Source organism: Hypanus sabinus, chromosome 1 (genome assembly GCF_030144855.1).
Source record: "Hypanus sabinus isolate sHypSab1 chromosome 1, sHypSab1.hap1, whole genome shotgun sequence".
In the NCBI taxonomy this organism is placed as follows: Eukaryota; Metazoa; Chordata; class Chondrichthyes; order Myliobatiformes; family Dasyatidae; genus Hypanus; species Hypanus sabinus.
In genome coordinates, this window is record NC_082706.1 from 177011872 (window position 1) to 177031869 (window position 19998).

The 19998-nt window shown below is 38.9% G+C and overlaps 1 protein-coding gene across 2 annotated transcripts in view; it reads right to left on the minus strand.

Moving 5' to 3' along the window:
- Positions 1-1717: 1717 nt before the first annotated feature.
- The window catches only part of pde7a (phosphodiesterase 7A), a 134194-nt gene continuing 115913 nt past the window's right edge, over positions 1718-19998 (minus strand). For both annotated transcript variants that reach the window (XM_059981988.1, XM_059981998.1), the window contains 5 exons: positions 16579-16670; positions 14203-14347; positions 9133-9229; positions 8287-8367; positions 1718-3438 (listed from right to left, as the gene is read on the minus strand). In XM_059981988.1, coding sequence (XP_059837971.1) covers positions 3281-3438; positions 8287-8367; positions 9133-9229; positions 14203-14347; positions 16579-16670 — 573 coding nt within the window. In that variant the 3' untranslated portion in view covers positions 1718-3280. The remainder of the gene's footprint in view (positions 3439-8286; positions 8368-9132; positions 9230-14202; positions 14348-16578; positions 16671-19998) is intronic.

The following is a 19998-nucleotide window of genomic DNA, read 5'->3' on the forward strand; positions in this document are numbered from 1 at the left end:
TAAACTTTGAAGCAAACTGTATGACTTTAAACACAATGCACTCAGCAAAACTGGCACTCACTTCTCATTGGCTTCAAAATACCCCTTAGTTTGCTGAGTATACAGTTATCTGATGGGTTGAAAAGCCTGTTTCTGTGCTTTAGTGTTCAATGACTTGGAGTCTGTTCCACCATTTAAGCATAGTTGATTTATTATCCCTCTTAATCCCATTCTCCTGCCTTCTTCCCATAATCTTCGATGCCCTTGCAGTACGAATCAAAATCCAGTCAAACTCCACTTTAAGTATGGCTTGACCTCCACAGCTCTCTTTGGCAATGAATTCCATATATTCACCACCCTCTTGCCAAATTTGCTCCTCATCTGTGTTCTAAATGGGTGTCCTTGTATTCTGATGCTACGTCCTCTGGTCCTAGAGTCTCCCGCTATTGAAAACATTCTCTCCTCATCCTTTCTACCCAAGCATTTCAGAGATTACATGGTAGCTGCTGAGCTTGAATAACAAGTCATGTCTGGTTATCGAACTTGGTGGAGTAGAAAATATTGAGCATTACTGACTATTGCATTTGCTTCTAGAACTTGTATATTCAAGTAAAAATCCATTCTTCTTACTGGTGAAGCTTGAGTGCTTTTAAGAGCATGGAAAATATTTTAAATCAAAATGAAACAGACATTGAATATTTGACTGCTTAGGCAACATTTGTGAGAATACAAATTAATATGCAAGATCAATGAAGGAAAATATATCAAAATCTTTTCCCTACAAATTACTACCCGGCTGGAAGCACAAGAAGAATTCATTCGTCATATATGCCAGGAAAGTACTAGATCCTTTTTTACTGCCATGTTGGCTGGAATGCATCTTAATGAAGATCTTGACACCCTTGCCAAGAAGGAAAATAGCACTAGAGGTGTAGTGAGTAGAGCACTCTGTCCATTGCAGATGTTTTTTAAATAAGCTGAAAAAATTTCATCTGGTTATACGACTTGCAAGTAGCCTTCTGAAATTTTGAAAACATTATTGAACTGAGATTTGTTTCTCAATTACAGGTTACATAATTTGCATCCCTAATATAGAGCAACTTTGACCAAATCTTATAAAAGGCTGTTGTACCCTGCTACATTGTTTAAGCTTTCTGTCCCATCTTCCAATCCACTGTGCAGAGACTGTATTGGTATTGTTTCAGTTACAACACTTCTAATGTGGCTGGATTCTTGTTTTGCCAATAACAATAATCTAAAGACCTTTGTTCAGTTAATAATAGAGGCAGGAGACTGCAGATACTGGAGTCTAGAGCATTAAACAATCTGTGAAGGAACTCAATACCTCTGTAGAGTGGATGAAACAGTTAACATTTCAGATCAAATCCCTTCCTTCCACTCCCATAAATTCTGCTTGACCTGCTGAGTTCTTCCAGCAAATTGCAGATTTACCACAAATCTGCCTGGCTTAGAGAGCATATTTTATGAGGATATGTTGCAGCACAGAAGGATGAGAGATGATTTGATAGAGGTGTATTATCTTGGTCTTGGAGAAGTTAAAAGGTCAGTATAACAACATGGGCCAAAGGACCTGTACTGTGCTCTCCACTTTGTTCAATCAAATTGTTATACCAAGTCAAAATTTGACAAATCTATGTCAAGCAATTTTGCATCAATTGAGGTGATGAATTTCCAAGAATTATAACTTTAAATAAAGCAGGCAAACAGTTGAAAAGGTATGTCAATTTTTTTTATTCAAAATTTTAAACAGCAACAGGCATATCAAAATATGAATATGGCAACTCTGCCAACAACCTGGTAATGTTCCTAAGCTTAACATTGAAGCCTTCATCTCTAATGATGGCTGTTGCAACAAATTGTAAACAGAATTTTTTTTATAAAACAGTCCTAGAATACAAATTAACTAAAAAGAGAAAAGCACCAATTTGTTTCACTGAAAAATGCAAACTTAAGATATAGTTGTGCTTACTGTACATAATCAACTATTTAAAACATTGTAAAATACAAAATGGAATGTTTGAAATTTAAAAGAACATTTGTAATCTTATCCTACAAAGGGTTCAATTTTTCCACATCAGACGAGGCCTATAGGGGAGTAACAATTCACTCGCAAAAGGTCGAGGAACAATGCACTTTAAAAAAAAAACAGATTTGGTCACTTAGCTTTGTGCATAGTTTTAAGGCATTTTAGCAATATTTCTTCAATCTGGCTGTTTAATTCATGCATATTTTCACATTATGAAGAAAACAGAATGGTGAATGTAGCAGTATGTTCTGCTATGCAGACTCCAAATGGCTGTTATCACTTGCTTCAGACAGACAAATATCCTGATCTGATCTTTACAATAAACTATCACTAAGTGCAGTTCATACATTGATTTCACCCACTAATCTGTTTTTAAGTTGTTTCTTCAACACTCCCCTACAAAGGTAAAGGCCAGCAGCACTTTGTTGCTATATATGCTGAAGCTTAGCTGTGATCAGAGATGAAGGCTGGATTCACAGTGCACTAAAGGAACACCATGGCAGTAGAGGCTTCCATGGAAACTTAAATGGCATCACAAAAGATTAAAAACAAACTGCAGCATATTTTGTTCTATATTCTTACCAACTAGCATTTCCCAAATTAGTGGTTCATTTTTCACTATGCTTCAAGGCAAGAACCAGAACCAAAGTATCAAAAATACAGCATTGTAAACAAATCTCTGAGGCAGAAAAAGGACTGGCTTCATTGCATGCATTCAGTCACTCAAAAATGGTGAGGAGAGTACAAAAGCTCTTCTTGTACCAACATAAGAATATTTAAGTTCATATTTTAGCCTTAAAAAAACCACAGAAAACCCCGAGTGCAGAAATTGCAAGTATCAATCTGTATAACAGTATTCAAACTAACCATTAATAAATGGCACTTCCTGGGACACTGCCACCCTCTTTTCCCATTCTCTTCAGCATGGCCACCACTGCAGTTTATGTGCTCAATGTCTCACAAAAGCCAACTGAGGTATTTGTGTATTGCTTTATGTTCAGGCTTTGCAAGGAGCAAAAAAGCAATATGATGCTTTGAAGAAAGCATTGAATTACGTTTATGTTGACATGGCTACACATACAACCGTGGCAATGAAAGCCTACAAGTATATTTCAATTCCTCACCTAAAAGCATCATCTCATTTGCCTTCAGCCTAATAGGCTGATAATTCATTGTCCAGCACCCACCGAATGAGTGGAGTGAGAGAAATAGAAGAATTCTCGGCTTTCCTGAGGTATGTCAGTTCATTTCCTCTCAGATAGAATCCTCTCTACTCTGGGTCTGTTCCTGTAATAATCTTTTCCAGCTAGCATTATTCAAACTAAGATGTCCAAGCATGGTCTGTGACAGTGTGCTGTTGGTGAATCGAGACCACTCCACAAAAAGAGGCTTCACAACGTAATTTATAAAACCTGGTGTGCAAAACAAAATGTTTGTTAAATTTAATCTCGACTCAATTACGATTGTTATCAATATTAATTATAAAAGCTGAAGTAAATGAGTATATTCATTTTAGTTGAAACACTGCTCAAAGGAACAAGGAAATTTATTTATTTTTTGTTGGTCATAGGCAAGTGTGCTAAGTCACTCATCAGCAATTCAAGTAGATTACAAACAACTCAATCACTGCTTTGGTTTAGATATACACAGTGGCATGCAGAAGTCTGGGCACCTCTGGTCAAAATTTCTGTTACAGTGAAGAGCTAAGCGAGTAAAAGATGACTTGATTTCCAAAAAGCATAAAGTTAAAGATTACACATTTCTTTAATATTTTAAGCAAGATCACTTTTTTTATTTCCATCTTCTACAGTTTCAAAATAACAAAAAAAGAAAAGGGCCCAAAGCAAAAGTTTGGGCACTCTGCATGGTCAGTACTTAGTAACACCTTCTTTGGCAAGTATCACAGCTTGTAAATGCTTTCTGTAGCCAGCTAAGAGTCTTTCAATTCTTGTTTGGGGGATTTTCGCCCATTCTTCCTTGCAAAAGGCGTCTAGTTCTGTGAGATTCATGGGCCGTCTTGCATGCACTGCTCTTTTGAGGTTTAACTACAGATTTTCAATGATTTTTAGGTCGGGGGCCTGTGAGGGCCATGGCAAAACCTTTAGCTTGTGCCTGTTGAGGTAGTCCATTGTGGATTTTGAGGTGTGTTTAGGATCATTATCCTGTTGTAGAAGCCATCCTCTTTACATCTTCAGCTTTTTTTAAAAAAACAGATAGTCTGATGTTTGCTTCTAAAATATGCTGGTATTTAATTGAATTCATTCTTCCCTCTACCAGTGAAATGTCCACTGTGTCACTGGCTACAACACAAGCCCAAAGCATGGTTGATCCACCCCCATGCTTAACAGTTGGAGAGGTGTTCTTTTCATGAAATTCTGCACCTTTCTCCAAACATACCTCTGCTCATTGTGGCCAAAAAGTTCTATTTTAACTTCATCAGTCCACAGGACTTATTTCCAAAATGCATCAGGCTTATTTAGATGTTCCTTTGCAAACTTCTGACGCTGAATTTTGTGGTGAGGACACAGGAAAGGTTTTCTTCTGATGACTCTTCCATGAAGGTCATATTTGTGCAGGTGTCGCTGCACAGTAGAACAGTACACCACCTCTCCAGAGTCTGCTCAATCTCCCTGAAGGTCTTTTGCAGTCAAATAGGGGTTTTGATTTGCCTTTCTAGCAATCCTACAAGCAGTTCTCTCAGAAAGTTTTCTTGGTCTTCCAGACATCAACTAGACCACCACCGTTCCTGTTAACTGCCATTTCTTAATTACATTACGAACTGAGGAAAGGGCTACCTGAAAACACTTTGCTATATTCTTATAGCCTTCTCCTGCTTTGTGGACATAATTTTTTAAAATTTTCAGAGTGCTAGGCAGCTACTCAGAGGAGCCCATGGCTGCTGATTGTTGGGACAAGGTTTGAGGAGTCAGGGTATTTATAAAGCTTTGAAATTTGCATCACCTGGCCTTTCCTAACACTGACTGTGAACAAGCAATAGCCTGAGACCTTGGTAAAAGTTATCTGAGAGATCAAATCTCTTGGGGTGCCCGAACTTTTGCATGGTGCTCCTTTCCCTTTTTCCCCACTCTAAAATTGTACAAAACAAAAATAATACACTAATCTTGCTTAAAATGTTTAAAAGAATGTTTCATCTTTAACTTTATGACTTTTGGAGATCAGTTTATCTTCTACTCACTTAACTATTCACAGTAACAGAAATTTTGATGTGCCCAAACTTTTGCATGCCATTGTACCTACCTAACAGTTCAACATAAAAAAAATCAAACAATTTCTTAAAAATTAATATTTACTTTGAGACTATACATGTGAAATTAAATATAATATGCTCTATAACACACTAATTGATTCTCAGAATAATTGATCACTTCCATCCTGTGAATTAACAAGAACTTGAGTCTAAACCAGTCATCACAATATTCAATTGTCTTGAAATATGGTAGAAGAGAAAAACAAAATTGACTTATTTTATTTGAATTTCAAACTTCCTGCTTTTTACATGTATATGACATGCTTTTCTTCAAAGTATAAATGACTGATATTTTCCCCCCTCATTTCTCATTTTGCTAGTTGAATTCTTTCACACCTATACAATCAGCGATCAGAACCATGAGAAGATGTAGCTCACTCAGGTTTGCCAGTTGGGTATATAAGGCTTTGATTCATGGTAGTTTGGATTGGTTGGCAAGAACAAATTAAAATATGGCAGGGCAAACAGAGCGGCCACTGTTGGAGTAGACAATGGTTATTTGAGGCTTTAGTTCTTTGAGGCTTCTGCAAGGGGAAGTTCGAATGAAAGAAAGCAAAAAAGCTGTAGATAGATCTCCCCCCCCCCCCAAAGTTTATTTATTGTTTTCCTTCTTTACACTTGCAAGTTAAAACAGTGGGAATACCAATAATATACGTAGGAAGAGTGATGAGGTTCTGCAAAGTGAGTTTGGGGACCTAGGGTGCTACATTAAAAGAGTTCCAGGGTTCTGATCTCAGGATTGCTACCCATGCCATGTGCTAGCGATGCCAGAAATAGGAAGATCATATATGTGGCTAAGGAATTGGTGTAGGAGGGAGGGCATCAGATTTTCAAATCATTGCGCTCTCTTCTAGGGAAGGTGGAACCTATACAGAAGAGATGGTTTGCACCTAAATTGGTGGGGGGCTAATATCCTAGTGGGAATATTTGCTAATGCTGCATGGTGGGGTTTAAACTAAAGTTGTAGTGGGGTGGGAACCAGAGTGTCAGAATAGATAGTAAAGAAGATGTGGAGAGAGATGTTGTTAAAACCTCAGATGAATTCAAGAATCAAAGATTGAGCATGGTGTGACGAATGTCCTAAGCTGTGTATATTTAAATGCAAGTAGTATTGTAAGAAAGGCAGATGAGCTCAGGGCATGGATTAACACACGGAATAATGATATCATAGCCATTAGTGAGATGTAATTTCAGGAGGGGCATGAATGGCAGCTCAATATACTGGGATTCCACTCTTTTAGATGTGAAAGAGTAGAAGGGATTAAAGGAACAGGGTTGGCAATACTAGTCCGGGAAAATGTCACAGCAGTGCTCAGTCAGGACAGATTGGACAACTCGTCTAATGAGGCTTTATGGGTGGAACTGAGGAATAAGAGAAGTATGACCATGTTAATGAGGTTTTATTATAGACCACCCAACAGCTTGTGCGATTTAGAGGAACAAATTTGTAGAGAGATTACAGACTGTTGTGAGAAACATAAGGTTATTATACAAGAGGGGAGAAGATGAAATGAGGGCAGACTAGTCAGTAATATAAAGCAGGATACCAAAAGCTTTTTCAGTTATATAAAGAGTAAAAGGGAGACAAAAGTTGAAATTGGACCACTGGAAAATGATGCTGGTGAGGTAGTAATGGGAATGGCAGATGAACTTAATGGGTACTTACATCTGTCTTCACTGTGGAAGACACTAGCAGTGTGGCAGAGATCAGTGAGTGTCAGGTAACAGAAGTGTATGCCTTTGCTATTAAAAAGGGAAAAAGTGCTAGGCAAGCTCAAAGGTCTTAATGTGGATAAGTCACCTGGGCCGAATGGACAACTGAGAAAGGTTGCTGAAGAGATAAATGATGCATTGCGTCGCCTGGGACTGTACTTTCTGGAGTTCAGAAGAATGAGAGGGGATCTTTTGAAACAAAATTTTGAAACAAATTTTGAAAGGATAGAAAAGATAGAAGTAGGAAAGCTGTTTCCATTGGTAAGTGAAACAAGAACTAGGGGATGTTGGTTGCCTCAAGATTCAGGGGAGAAGATTTAGGATGGAAATGAGGAGAAACTGTTTTTCCCAGAGAGTAGTGAATCTGTGGAATTCTCTGCCCAGGGAGGCAGTTGAGGCTTCCTCACTAAATATATTTAAGAAACAGTTAGATAGGTTTTTACATAGTAAGGGAATTAAGGGTTATGAGGAAAAGGCAGGTAGATGGAGCTGAGTTTACAGACAGATCAGCCATGATCTTATTGAATGGCGGGGCAGGCTTGATGGGCCGGATGGCCTACTCCTGCTCCTAATTCTTATGTTTGTATTATGTAATAGGCACTTTAAATGGTTCAGCACAGACTGGATGGGCCAAGGGGCCTGTTTGTGTGCTGTACTTTTCAGTGACTCTATGATTGTACCTGCATAATGGCAGTAAATAGAACATAGAACAGAACAGCACAGAAACAGGCCCTCTGGCCTACAATGTTGTGCCAAAAGAATTATATTAGTAATCAAATGGCCAAGTGAAGTAACCTCTTCTGCCTCTACAATGTCTATATGCTTCCATTTTTCTCATATTCATGTGCTTATCTTAACGTCTCTTCAAAGCCTCTGTTTCTCACCTTAGCAGCGTATTCCAGGGACCTCTGTAAAATACTTGCCCTCACATCTCCTTTGATTTATCCCCCACCTTAAACACATGCCCTCTGCATTACAAAATTGAACCCTAGGAAAATGATACTGCCTGTTTACTCTATGCCTCTCAATCTTATAAACCTCGATCAGATCTCCCCTCAGTCTCTGTCGTTCCAGAGTAAGAAGCTCAGGTTTGTCCGACATCTCACTATAGCACATGCCCACTAATCTACACAGTATCCTGGTAAACCCCTTCTGTACCCTCTCCAAAGCCAGAACATCCTTACTATAATGGAACAAGCAGAACTGTGCGCAGTACTCCAGTAGTTACATATAACAGAAGACAATTGCTTTGTATTTTATTGAAACTTATATCACTCACCTATTTGAATATTGGCTACAGTTTCTGTATGGCGATCACATAGCTGACTTATATCTAGCTTATTCCTCCTTTCAATGTCCCCTATGTAAGGAAAAATGATCAATAAATCAATGAATTATCACAATTAGTTCTGTAGTAAAGAATTGCACAAGTTACCCCCTTTTCACTGCAATATTTTCCTATTTTCATTATATACAAACTTCCCCTACAATATACAGAAGTATTAAATTGCTTTGTCTTTTGTTAAACAGTCATGAAAAAATAAAATACATTAAATTATAACTTCTGAGCAAACACTTTTTTTTCTTCAGAAGAAACAGGAATTGAAGGTATGGTTTGTTGGTATTGAAAGTTATTTGCATGAACACCTAATTCTTCAAGGCAAAATCCAGATTACTTTTTGCCAATATCATCCAAAAAGCCAATTTTTGTTTTAAAAATTAGCTGCATTTTTTCCTACTTCGTGGGCTTTAAATTAACATAACTTACAATGAAGATCTTTGATCTATTTTTCATTATCAACGCAACAGTGCATTAACTTTACTGGTTACTGCCCGACTTAATTTGAATTTTGAGTGGTATAGCTGTTAGTCATACTCTTTTTCCTTATTGTTTTCAGTTAAGCATAAATTTTAAATCACCAATTACATGATTTTAACATTCACTACATCTCATAACACTCAATTTGCCAAAAAGCTGAGATACCCCTATAGCTTTTCCTTGCTTAGTATTAATTAGATGGAACTTACTTTATGTTTCAAAAACCTATATTCTTGAGTGGGGGTTAAGAGTTTAATTAATATTGTATAGAAAAAGCTGCAAATTAAGCCAATGCACTCAATATACCTTGATGGAAGAATTCTTGGGATACTTTTTCACTCCACTGCTTACTCAGTTCCCAAGGCCGGCAAGGGTTACTGATATCTGCACATTTCAGAGCTATCTGTAAACAAAATACAGTTTACTTACTTAAGCAGCCGAGTTTGTTTTTAAATCTTTGTTGCGTCCATTAGCTTACTACTATCACGACCTGTTTTTTTTACAATTCCTATTAATTCCGTTAACAACAATGTTGTACAGAAGCTTAGGGAGTTATTCAGTGCAACCTTTTCCAAAGACATTAACAATGAGCCTGATGAAGATTTCAGTGAAAAACTTCAAAGAGATTTGCAGGGTGGATTTCATCTAGGTGCTTAGATTTCCTCCGCATCCAAAAGATACATTGGCATGTTAATTGGCTATGGAAAATTATCTATAGTGCAAGTTAACAACAAAAAGAATTGGGCTGGGGGAAACTGTCGAAGAGCATACGTTACACAGATTAGATTGCAGAGGTCTTCAGAAATTAGGAATAAAATGTATGGTCTTGATAGGCAAAAATAGCCTCCTGAATCCTTGCAAATATCACTAATAAATGAAATCCAACTTCATAACTTAGTAGTATCCAAGCTAATAATATAGGTCTATTTGACCTCAATATAAGAGTTAGTGATCTATTTGATCATTCCTGTCCATACTGATCCCCTAAGTCAGCTTTCCCTTCATACTCTGTGAATGCCAAATGTGTCAGTAAATACTGGCAAATGGAGAACAAGATTGAGGACCTAGTATCAGAAGGAATGAGGAATTTCTGTGATCTCTGTTTCATGGACTTGTGGCTTACTCTGAACATGCCAGGCATGTCAGTAAGACCTGAAGGCTTCTCAATACACAGGATGGACCAAACTGCCAATCTGGAGAAGGCAAAAGGTGGGGGTATGTTTCATGTTCAACTCTTTGTGGTACTCTGACATGGTGGTTATGTCATACTCTTGTTCTCCCGACCTGGAACATCTAATGATTAAGCGCTAACCATTCTACTTACATAGAGAATTCTCCTCAGTGATCCTGACAGCAGTTTACATACTGCCAAAAGCCAATTGTTAATCAGGCATTTAAGATATTGAATGCTGTCAATCACCAAACAGCCCACCTGATGCATTTCAAATCATAGTCGGGGACTTCAATCAGACTTGTGGCTACAGGATTGCTTCAAGTCAGTGGATTAGGCCATCTTCAAGGACCCAAAGGATCTGAATGAATACACCATAGTTGTCACAGACTTTATAAAAACTGTTGTAGATGAGTGTCCCCACAATATCACTCTGAATCTTCCCCAGAAGCCCTAAGTGAACCATGAGATGTGCAATATGTCGAAGGCCCATATCAGTGGCATGCAGTTCTGGCGACCAAGTAAGATACAAGTCTAAAAGTGCAAATTTCAGAAAGCCATCTCATATGTGAAGTGGCAGTTCCAGATCACATTTTATTACTGAAAGATGCTTAACAGCTGCAGAAAGATTTGAATGTTGTTACCTCTCAAAGTGAAACTAAAGATAGGTAACAAAAAGGTTGTGTTCCCAGGTGAGCTCAATGCCTTCTATGCTCACCTTGACCATCAAAACGTGGAGCTCCGATGACCCTGTGAGTTCAGTCCGTGAAGTGCTATGAAAGGTTGGTGATGGAACACATTGACTCCTGCTTGAAAGTGACTTGGATCCACTCCAATTTTCCTACCAACACAATAGGTCTACAGCAGATGCCATTTCATTGGCTCTTCACTCGACCCAGGAACCTTACCCCTTCTTTGTGCAATTGGATCCTCTATTTCCTCACTTGCAGACCCAGTAAATTCTGATCAGAAGCATCTCCTCCACAATCTCCATCAGCAGAGGAGCACCACAAGGCTGTGTGCTTAGCCTCCTGCTCTACTCACTTTACACTTATGACTTTGAGGCTAAGCACAGCTCCAGTGCTATATTTTAATTTATTGACAGCACCCCTGTTGCTGGCTGATTAAAAAGAGGTGATGGATCAGCATTTAGGAGGAAGATCAAGTATCTGAGTGGTACACAACAACCTCTTACTCAATGTCAGCAATATCAAGGAGCTGCTTATTGATTTCAGGAGGAAACTGGAGGTCCATGAGCCGGTCCTCACTGGGGGAAATCAGAGATGGAGAGGGTCAGCAACTTTAAATACCTTATTTTAGAGGATCTGTTCCTCCCAGGTGCAATTACGAAGAGAGCACAACACCTCTACTGCCTTAGGAGTTTGTGAAGATTTGGTATGACACGTAAAGCTTTAACAGACTTCTACTGATGAGTGGTAGAGTATATTGACTGGCTGCAACATGGCTTGGTATGGAAATATCATCATCCTTGAATGGAAAATTGTACAAAATGTAGTGCATACAGCCCAGTCCATCATAGTTAACACAATGCGCTGTCGCAGCATCCATCAAGGGCTCCCACCATCCAAGCCATGCTCTTCTCTTGCCACTGCCAGCAGGAAGGTAGTAAAGGAGCCTCAAGACCTCCACCACCAGATTCAGAAACAGTTATTACCCCTTAACTATCAGGCTCTTGAACGAGTGGGGATAAATTTCACTCGCCCCATCACTGAACTGTTCCCACAAACAATAGACTCACTTTCATGGATTCCATTTCATGTTCTCTATCTATTGCTTTTTTTGTATTTGCACAGTTTGTTGTCTTTTGCACATTGGTTGTTTGTCTATCCTGTTGGATGCAGTCTTTCATTGATTAAATGATGTTTCTTGGATATACTGTGCATGCCTGCGAGAAAATGAATCTCAAGGTTGTACATGTTGTACTTAAATAATATAACTTACTTTGAACTATCCTCGACCCTCCAGTATTTTTTAGAAATAAAAGAATACACCAAAGGGGCTGTTATAGCATTTAAGATATAGATAAATATCTCACATTAACAGAAGAAAACCAAATGAGATATGGTAGGCATCCCCGACACAGGAGAATTGACACACACAGAAGTGAAAGGCAAGTAAAATAATGTAACAGTTAACATTGTTGACTTAATTAAAACAGTCACTGAGAAGTCTTCAAAGAACAAATGTGGATTCACTTATGGAAGAAGCTAAAACTAGGGGTCACTTTAAAAATAAAGGTTTGCCCATTTAAGAGGCAAAATTTACTCCGTCGGTGTTGTGATTCTTTGAAACTTCAAAAGGCAGTGGAAATAAGAGTCTTCACTTCTTTTTAAAAATGGCAGAGGTTGAAAAATATTTATAAGCAAAGAGAGTGAAAGGATATCATGGTTAATAGGGAATGCAGAGGGGCAGTTACAGTTGCATCAGCCATCACTTTGACGGCCATGTAGCCTCCAACTGCTGGCTGTCCATTGAATCCAACAGTACAGGAGAGTTTTTAAACATGGAAAAGACATTGCAGTAGGGCAGTTCCACTCTCTCAAGCTTGGAAGTCTAGGTGCAGTGGTATGAAGTTGTCATCAAAACTGGGGACGTCCTTAGTTGCAGTAGACGACTATGACTTCTGTGACTTGTAATGCCCTTTGCTCTCCATGACATGTTGCAGAACTGCTTTCCTGATTACTGTTGATCTCATCTATCCAGTCCACCAGAGCTGATTCCACATGGCTTGTCCCCATCTCACCAGGGTATAAGGCCCACCAGCTACCCTCATCTGGTTTAGTTCGCCTGTTGAAGTGGTGCAATGGGGTGCAGCTGCTGCAAACAGCTACTTGGAGCCACACCTGTGATCTGAGTGTCTGATGGGACCAAAACTTGAGCAAGCTGCCCCAGAATGAACACAAGTCCCTTCACTAGAGGGGTTAGCCCTCCCTTGACACCTCATACACCCCCACCTATAATCTCCTAATTTATATATTCATAACAATTCTCACATTTCTGACACTACAGAAGGAAGCCTATCAAGTCCATGCCAGCTTTCAAACCAATCCTATCAGACACATTCTCCCACTTGCTTCCCTGTAACATATTCTCTTACACATATGCATTAATACAAACCTAAATCGCCCACTAGATATAGTTTATCTAATGTACATCAGACTCGCAGGAAATACTTCGTATGCATTAACAACCAGCACTACCCAAGGATGTGCTTAAGGCAGCTACACATTTCACCTGCATGGGTGGGTGGGGAGGGGAGAAGAGGAGTCGGGGATTTACAATAGCCAACTACCAACTAGTCATTGGCAAGGAACTATAACACCTGGGAAAACCACAACTATCACAAGGAGAACATGCAAACTCCACAAATGCAGCCAAGATAACCTCAATACCTGCAGCAAAACTGTGACTCCATAACAGTCAAATAAATATTCCTATGGCAGAGCACATAACGAATAGCACAGAAGACAGAGACACACAATTAGAAAAGAGAAAAACAAAAGGAAAGGGGGTCACGTACACAAAGGGAGTGGAATAAAACAAAAATGAGTAAAAGAGAATTAATGATAGCAGTGTGAATAATTTGAACACTGATTCACTAATATTGAAAATTCTCAAGATGTTAATTTAAAATATTTAAGAAACTTCTTGAACTACAACCAGAGGCATGAAAAGGAATTTTTTTTGAGTCAAATGGAGAAAGTTACCAAGTTAAAAAGCTGAGAATTTGCACAATTTCAGAACGAGACAGGACTGAGAAAAGATTGCTAAATACTGAATATACCATTTACAGAATTTAGAAGGATTTGATAGATTTAATGGCTAGTTAGATTCAACAGCTTTAATTAGAAAAACAAAAAGAATTAATTTCCAAAACACTAGCCAATATGAGGATCGATATGCCTATTCTGTTTTTATTTGTGCATGGAGGAGGGATTTGGGGGTTGATGATCATGCTGCTGTTCTTTTCTTTCTTGGTTTCATGTCTATCTGCAGAAGAATTTCAGAGTTGAATACTTTGATAATAAATGAACCTCTGAATCTTTGATAAAAATCATGATGCAATGTGGACAATATTATTTCTGTACAATATTAAACAAAATAATTCTGGATTATGCCTGTAATAGATAACACAACAACACAATTATTTAATTCTGGGAAAAATTCTGAAAACTAAAACTCACCTGCAGCATGAAATGTCGATGGCTGGCATCATCTAAACACAAGTCACTCATGTCCAAATGAGTTCTCAGTTGTGATAGAAACTCATTCTGGCGGCTTATGTCTGTAGCTAGAATTAGGGAACCCAGCTGGCTTTCCAGTTGATAACTAAATAAAAGTATATAGATATCAATTATGTGTAGATGAATAATCATTTTATGCAAACTTTAAAACTAAAATTTACACTTAATAATGAGATAGCATTCCTTGTGCACCTTTTATTACAAAGAGCTGATATAATGTTTCAACGTTATCCACTTAAAATAAATTCTTGTATCTATTACAATATACTCCTCACAATAAAGGCCATAATTCTCAAAAAAGCCAGAAATAAGGTGGCAAAAGTTTTGATTTCTGCTTGTAAAGCCCATGTAGGGAAGGTACATCCACAGATCTCGCTTCATCATCACCTTTGTCACCTCCTCGAAAATCTCAATTATGTCACAACTTGGCCTGCATAAAGCCAAGGTGACTGTTCCTAATTAGGCCGCAGTTTTCTAAATGCACATCAGTAGGTGGCGTAGTGGCATCAGCACTGGACTTTGGGGCAGAAGGTCCTGAGTTCAAATCCAGCCAGCTCCCATGCACACTTTCCATCCATACTGGGTTGAGCACTGAGCTAGCAACTTGACCTTGCTAAAAAAAAGAAATTGCCTGCTACAAAAACTTGTGAGTTGAAAGGCAACTTTTTTTCTTCTTTTTCTTCTTCTCCAAAGTCAGAGTAAATTTATTATCAAAGTACATGCATATTATCATATACTACCTTGTGTTTCATTTTCTTGCATGCTAACCTTAATAATTCTTGTTAGACTCACCAATCTGGTTTCTGGAACTGCACCATCTCCCTTCTTGAATATCAAATATTAGCTACTCACCAGTCCTCTGAAACTTCTATCACTAGAGGGGATTGGTCAAGGCTCCAACAATCTCATTTCTTGCCTCTCAGTAACCTAGGGTATATCCTATCAGGCACTGGAAACTAATGCAACTTAAATGTTCTTTAAGAAACCCAATGCCACCTCCTTCATCACAAATGCTGTAGGAAGTCAGCACACCCCACACTGATCTCCTTATCCTCCGCATCCATCTTCTTGGTAAAATCTCATGCGAAGTGCTCATTTAAGACATCACCCACATCCTATACCTCCAAGCACATTCTATCCTTTACCTTGAGTGTCTTTACCTGTTCACTAGCTATCCCCTTGTTCTGGTTGTATGTAGAGAAGATGATGAGATTCTTTTTAATCCTACTTTCCAAGGACATTTCATTCCCCCTCCTGGCTTTCCCAATTCCTTTCTTCAGTTCTTTTCTGGCTTCTTTATAATTCGAAAGTGCTCAGTTCCATCTTTGTTTCCTACACTTTAAATGCATTTCCTTGCTCTTACTTAGTAAATTCACCACTTCTCTCAATATCCATGGTTCTCTTACCTTGCCATCCATCTTCTTACTTAAACATACAGGCTTTGTATTCTGTGTTTTGTTCTTTAAATTCCTGCCACATGTCAAAATATGATTTTGCCTAAAATCAGTTATTTCCAATTAACTCTCCCTAGTTGCTGCCTAACACTCTCATAATATAGCCTTCTCTATTTTAATACTCTCCTACAAAGTTCATGCTTATCCTTATCAATTGAGATCTTAAAACTTGAGCTGCAATCACTATTCCCTAACTGTTTGCCATCGAAAGTTCAGTAACTTGGTCTGGCTCATTACCTAATTCCTAGTCTAACAATGGCCTTTCCCCTTGTTGGACTATCAATATATTGATTCAAGCAGCCCTCCTGGATGCATCTAACAAATTCTGCCCCATCTAAACCTCTTGCACAAAGATAGTCTCAGTCTATTAGGTAAGTTGAAGTCACCCAATACAACCCTGTTGTTTTTATACCTTTCTTTAATCTACCTGCATATCTGTTCCTTGATGTCCCAAAGGCAATTGGGGGTTGCTATAGTATCATCCCAGAGTGATTGCACTTTTCCTATTCTTCAGATCTCTCTATATAATCTCAGTGAATTCACCCTCCATTATGCCCCCTTTGAGTTCAGATGTGATATTGTCCCAGATTAGTAATGGACTCCCAACACCCTCTCCCCTTTTTAACTTCTCTATCATTTGAAAAATACTGAAATCTTGGAACACTAAGCACCTATTCCTGTCCCTCTCTTGAACATGTATCGTGGCCACAACAGCAAAACACAAAGGAAGTTGCAAAAATGACAAGTAGTTTATGATCAAGACATAACTGAAATGTTTATTAAATACTTAGAAATACAAAATTTATTCTAAATTTCAGCCATGCACTGATTGAAAATTATGAAATATAATCCAGATACACACCTTTCCTCAATTGAAAAATGTGAAAATAATTTAGATTCATGAAGCACACACACTGCTGACCTCCAGTGATGGTTTTCTAACACCGAGGTATTCTGAGAGTAAAGGAGAAAGTATTAGTGGCAAAAAAATAATTTCCATTTTGTGTTACCTAACACCAAATCACACAATATTATTAAAGGTGACCAAAGGTTGAGGTAAAGGTGCAGATTTTAAAGAGGGTTTGAAAGTAAAAGAAAATAGAGAGGAGGATCATTTTAAGGAGATAATTGCAGAGTTTAGGATGATGACACCTGAAAGCAAGGCAAGTAGTCAAGTAATTTGTTGCAAGGGTAACAAGGAGGGCATGGGTATAATCAAAGGATTATAGAACCTTGTCAAAATGGCGTAGCTGGATAATACAAAGTTGAGAGTTTTCAAATAATTGTTTAACCAGGAGCCAAAGTAGATCGTTAAATCTCTGCTTCAGTCAAGTCACTTTTATTGTCATTTCGACTATAACTGCTATGTACAGTACATAGTAAAAATGAGACTTTTTCAGGAACATGGTGTTACATGACACAGTACTAAAACTAGACTGAACTACGTAAAAAAACAAGAAAACTACACTAGACTACAGACCTACCCAGGACTGCATAAAGTGCACAAAACAGTGCAGGGAATACAAAAAATAATAAACAAGACAATAGGGCAGTAAGATGTCAGTCCAGGCTCTGGGTATTGAGGAGTCTGATAGCTTGGGGGAAGAAACTGTTACATAGTTTGGTCGTGAGAGCCGGAATGCTTCGGTGCCTTTTCCCAGACGGCAAGAGGGAGAAGAGTTTGTATGAAGGGTGTGTGGGTTCCTTCATAATGCTGTTTGCTTTGCGGATGCAGCATGTAGTGTAAATGTCCGCGATGGCGGGAAGAGAGACTCCGATGATCTTCTCAGCTGACCTCACTATCTGCTGCAGGGTCTTGCGATCCGAGATGGTGCAATTTCCGAACCAGGCAGTGATGCAGCTACTCAAGATGCTCTCAATACAACCCCTGTAGAATGTGATGAGGATGTGGGGTGGACTGAGCACACAGCTCTGGGGTGACCCAGTGCTCAGTGTGATGGTGTTGGAGATGCTGCTCCCGATCCGGACTGACTGAGGTCTCCCAGTCAGGAAGTCTAGTATCCAGTTGCAGAGGGAGGTGTTCAGGCCCTGTAGGCTCAGCTTTCCAATCAGTTTCTGAGGGATAATTGTGTTGAATGCTGAACTGAAGTCTATGAACAGCATCTGAACATATGTGTCTTTTTTGCCCAAATGGGTTAGGGCCAGGTGGAGGGTGATGGCAATAGCATCGTCTGTTGAGCAGTTGGGACAGTCGGCAATCTGCAGAGGGTCCTTCTGAAGAACTTCATGGAAGTCTAAATGTTTCTTTCACAGGGGAACTATCATATCTTGGGGATTTAACATTTTTGTGCCATTCTTTTCTATGTTACTGTTACTTTGCTTGCATGAGTTGGAGACTCTCTATACGTCATATGACCAAATTGTTTTCTTCCTCAATTGTAAACATTGATATAATTAATCAACACATTCAGAGCTGCTTATTTTCTACAACATTGCCTTCTGTGCTCCCAAATACCCAGCTTTCCCTACTCATGCTTCTTTATTATAAGAATATTAGACCATAAGACATAGGAACAAAATTAGGCCATCTGGCCTAGTGAGTCTTCTCCACCATTCAATCATGGCTGATTCTTTCTTTTCTCTTCTTCAACCCCAGTTCCTCACCTTCTTCACATAAATTTTGATGCTGTGTCCAATCAAGAACCTACCAATCTCTGCCTTAAATACACCCAATGACCTGGCCTCCACAGCTGCACGTGACAACAAATTCCACAAATTCATCACCTTTCGGCTAAAGAAATTTCTCTGCATCTCTGTTTTGAAAGGGCGCCCCTCCTTCCTGAGGCTGTGCCCTCTTATCCTAGACTCTCTCACCATGGGGAACATCCCTTCCGCATCTACTCTGTCTTGGCCTTTCAACATTCAAAAGGTTTCAATGAGATCCTCCCTCATTCTTCCAAATTCCAGTGAGTACAGATCCAGAGCCATCAAACATTCCTCATATGATAACCCTTTCATTCCTGGAATCATCCTTGTGAACTTCCTCTGGACCCTGGCCAATGCCAGCACATCTTTTCTAAGATGAGGGGCCCAAAATTGTTCACAATACTCAAGGTGAAGCCTCACCAACACCAAGCCTCAACATCACATCCTTGCTCTTGTATTCTAGACCTCTTGAAACGAATGTATTTGCCTTCCTCACCACCAACTCAACCTGCAAGTTAACCTTCAGGGTGTTCTGCAAAAAGACTCCAAAGCCCCTTGCAACTCAGATTTTTGAATTTTCTCCACGTTTAGAAATATTTCTACTACCAAAGTACAACAAAGCCATCTATTCCATCATCTAAATAATTGATATACAGCATAAAAAGAGTGGTCCCAACACCGAACCCGTGGAACACCACTAGCCACCGGCAGCCAACCAGAAAAGGATCCTTTTATTCCTACTCACTGCCTCCTACCAATCAGCCAATGCTCTAACCATGTTAGTAACTTTCCTGTAATACCATCAGCTCTTAACTTGGTAAGCGGTCTCATGTGTGGCACCTTGTCAAACACCTTCTGAAAGTCCAAATATACAACATCCACTGCATCACCTTTATCTATCCTACTTGTAATCTCCTCAAAGAATTCCAACAGGTTCATCAGGCAGGATTTTCCCTGAAAGAAACCATGCTGACTTTGTCATATCTTGTCCTGTGTCACCAAATACTCCATCACCTCATCCTTAACAACTGACTCTAACATCTTCCCAACCACTGAGGTTAGGCTAGCTGGTCTAATTTTCTTTCTGCTGCCTTCCTCCTTTCTTAAAGAGTAGCTAATTATTGCTTCATCACATTAGCTACATTTTTTAATAGATCATTATGCCCTGATGTAATTATTGTATGCCTTGCTTTTGTTTTATGTTGTGCCCCAGTTTTAATATTTAGTCATCTGCAGCTTTTTTCTTTAAAGTGTTTCTTTTTTTCTGAGCGCAAACTGGCTCTGCACGACTTTAAATTAATTTTTGAACACCAGTCATTTGCTGTCTTCAGAAATATGTTTAATTCATCTAGTCTGTTTCATTGCATGGGAATCTGATGTACCAAAATATAACTTTAATATCTGCTTTATGATTTTCTTAACAGACCAAACTCAAATAAGATCATTGTCAGATAAATGCTCACATGCAAGCTAAATTCAGCCTATTATTAAATCTATTAGATTGTAGGTTTCATGGTCAGCAAAACATTGGTGGGTCGAAGGGCCTGTAATGTGCTATAGATGTCTATGTTCTATTAAGACTATTCCCAAGTCATATTGTTGCACAAAATGTTAT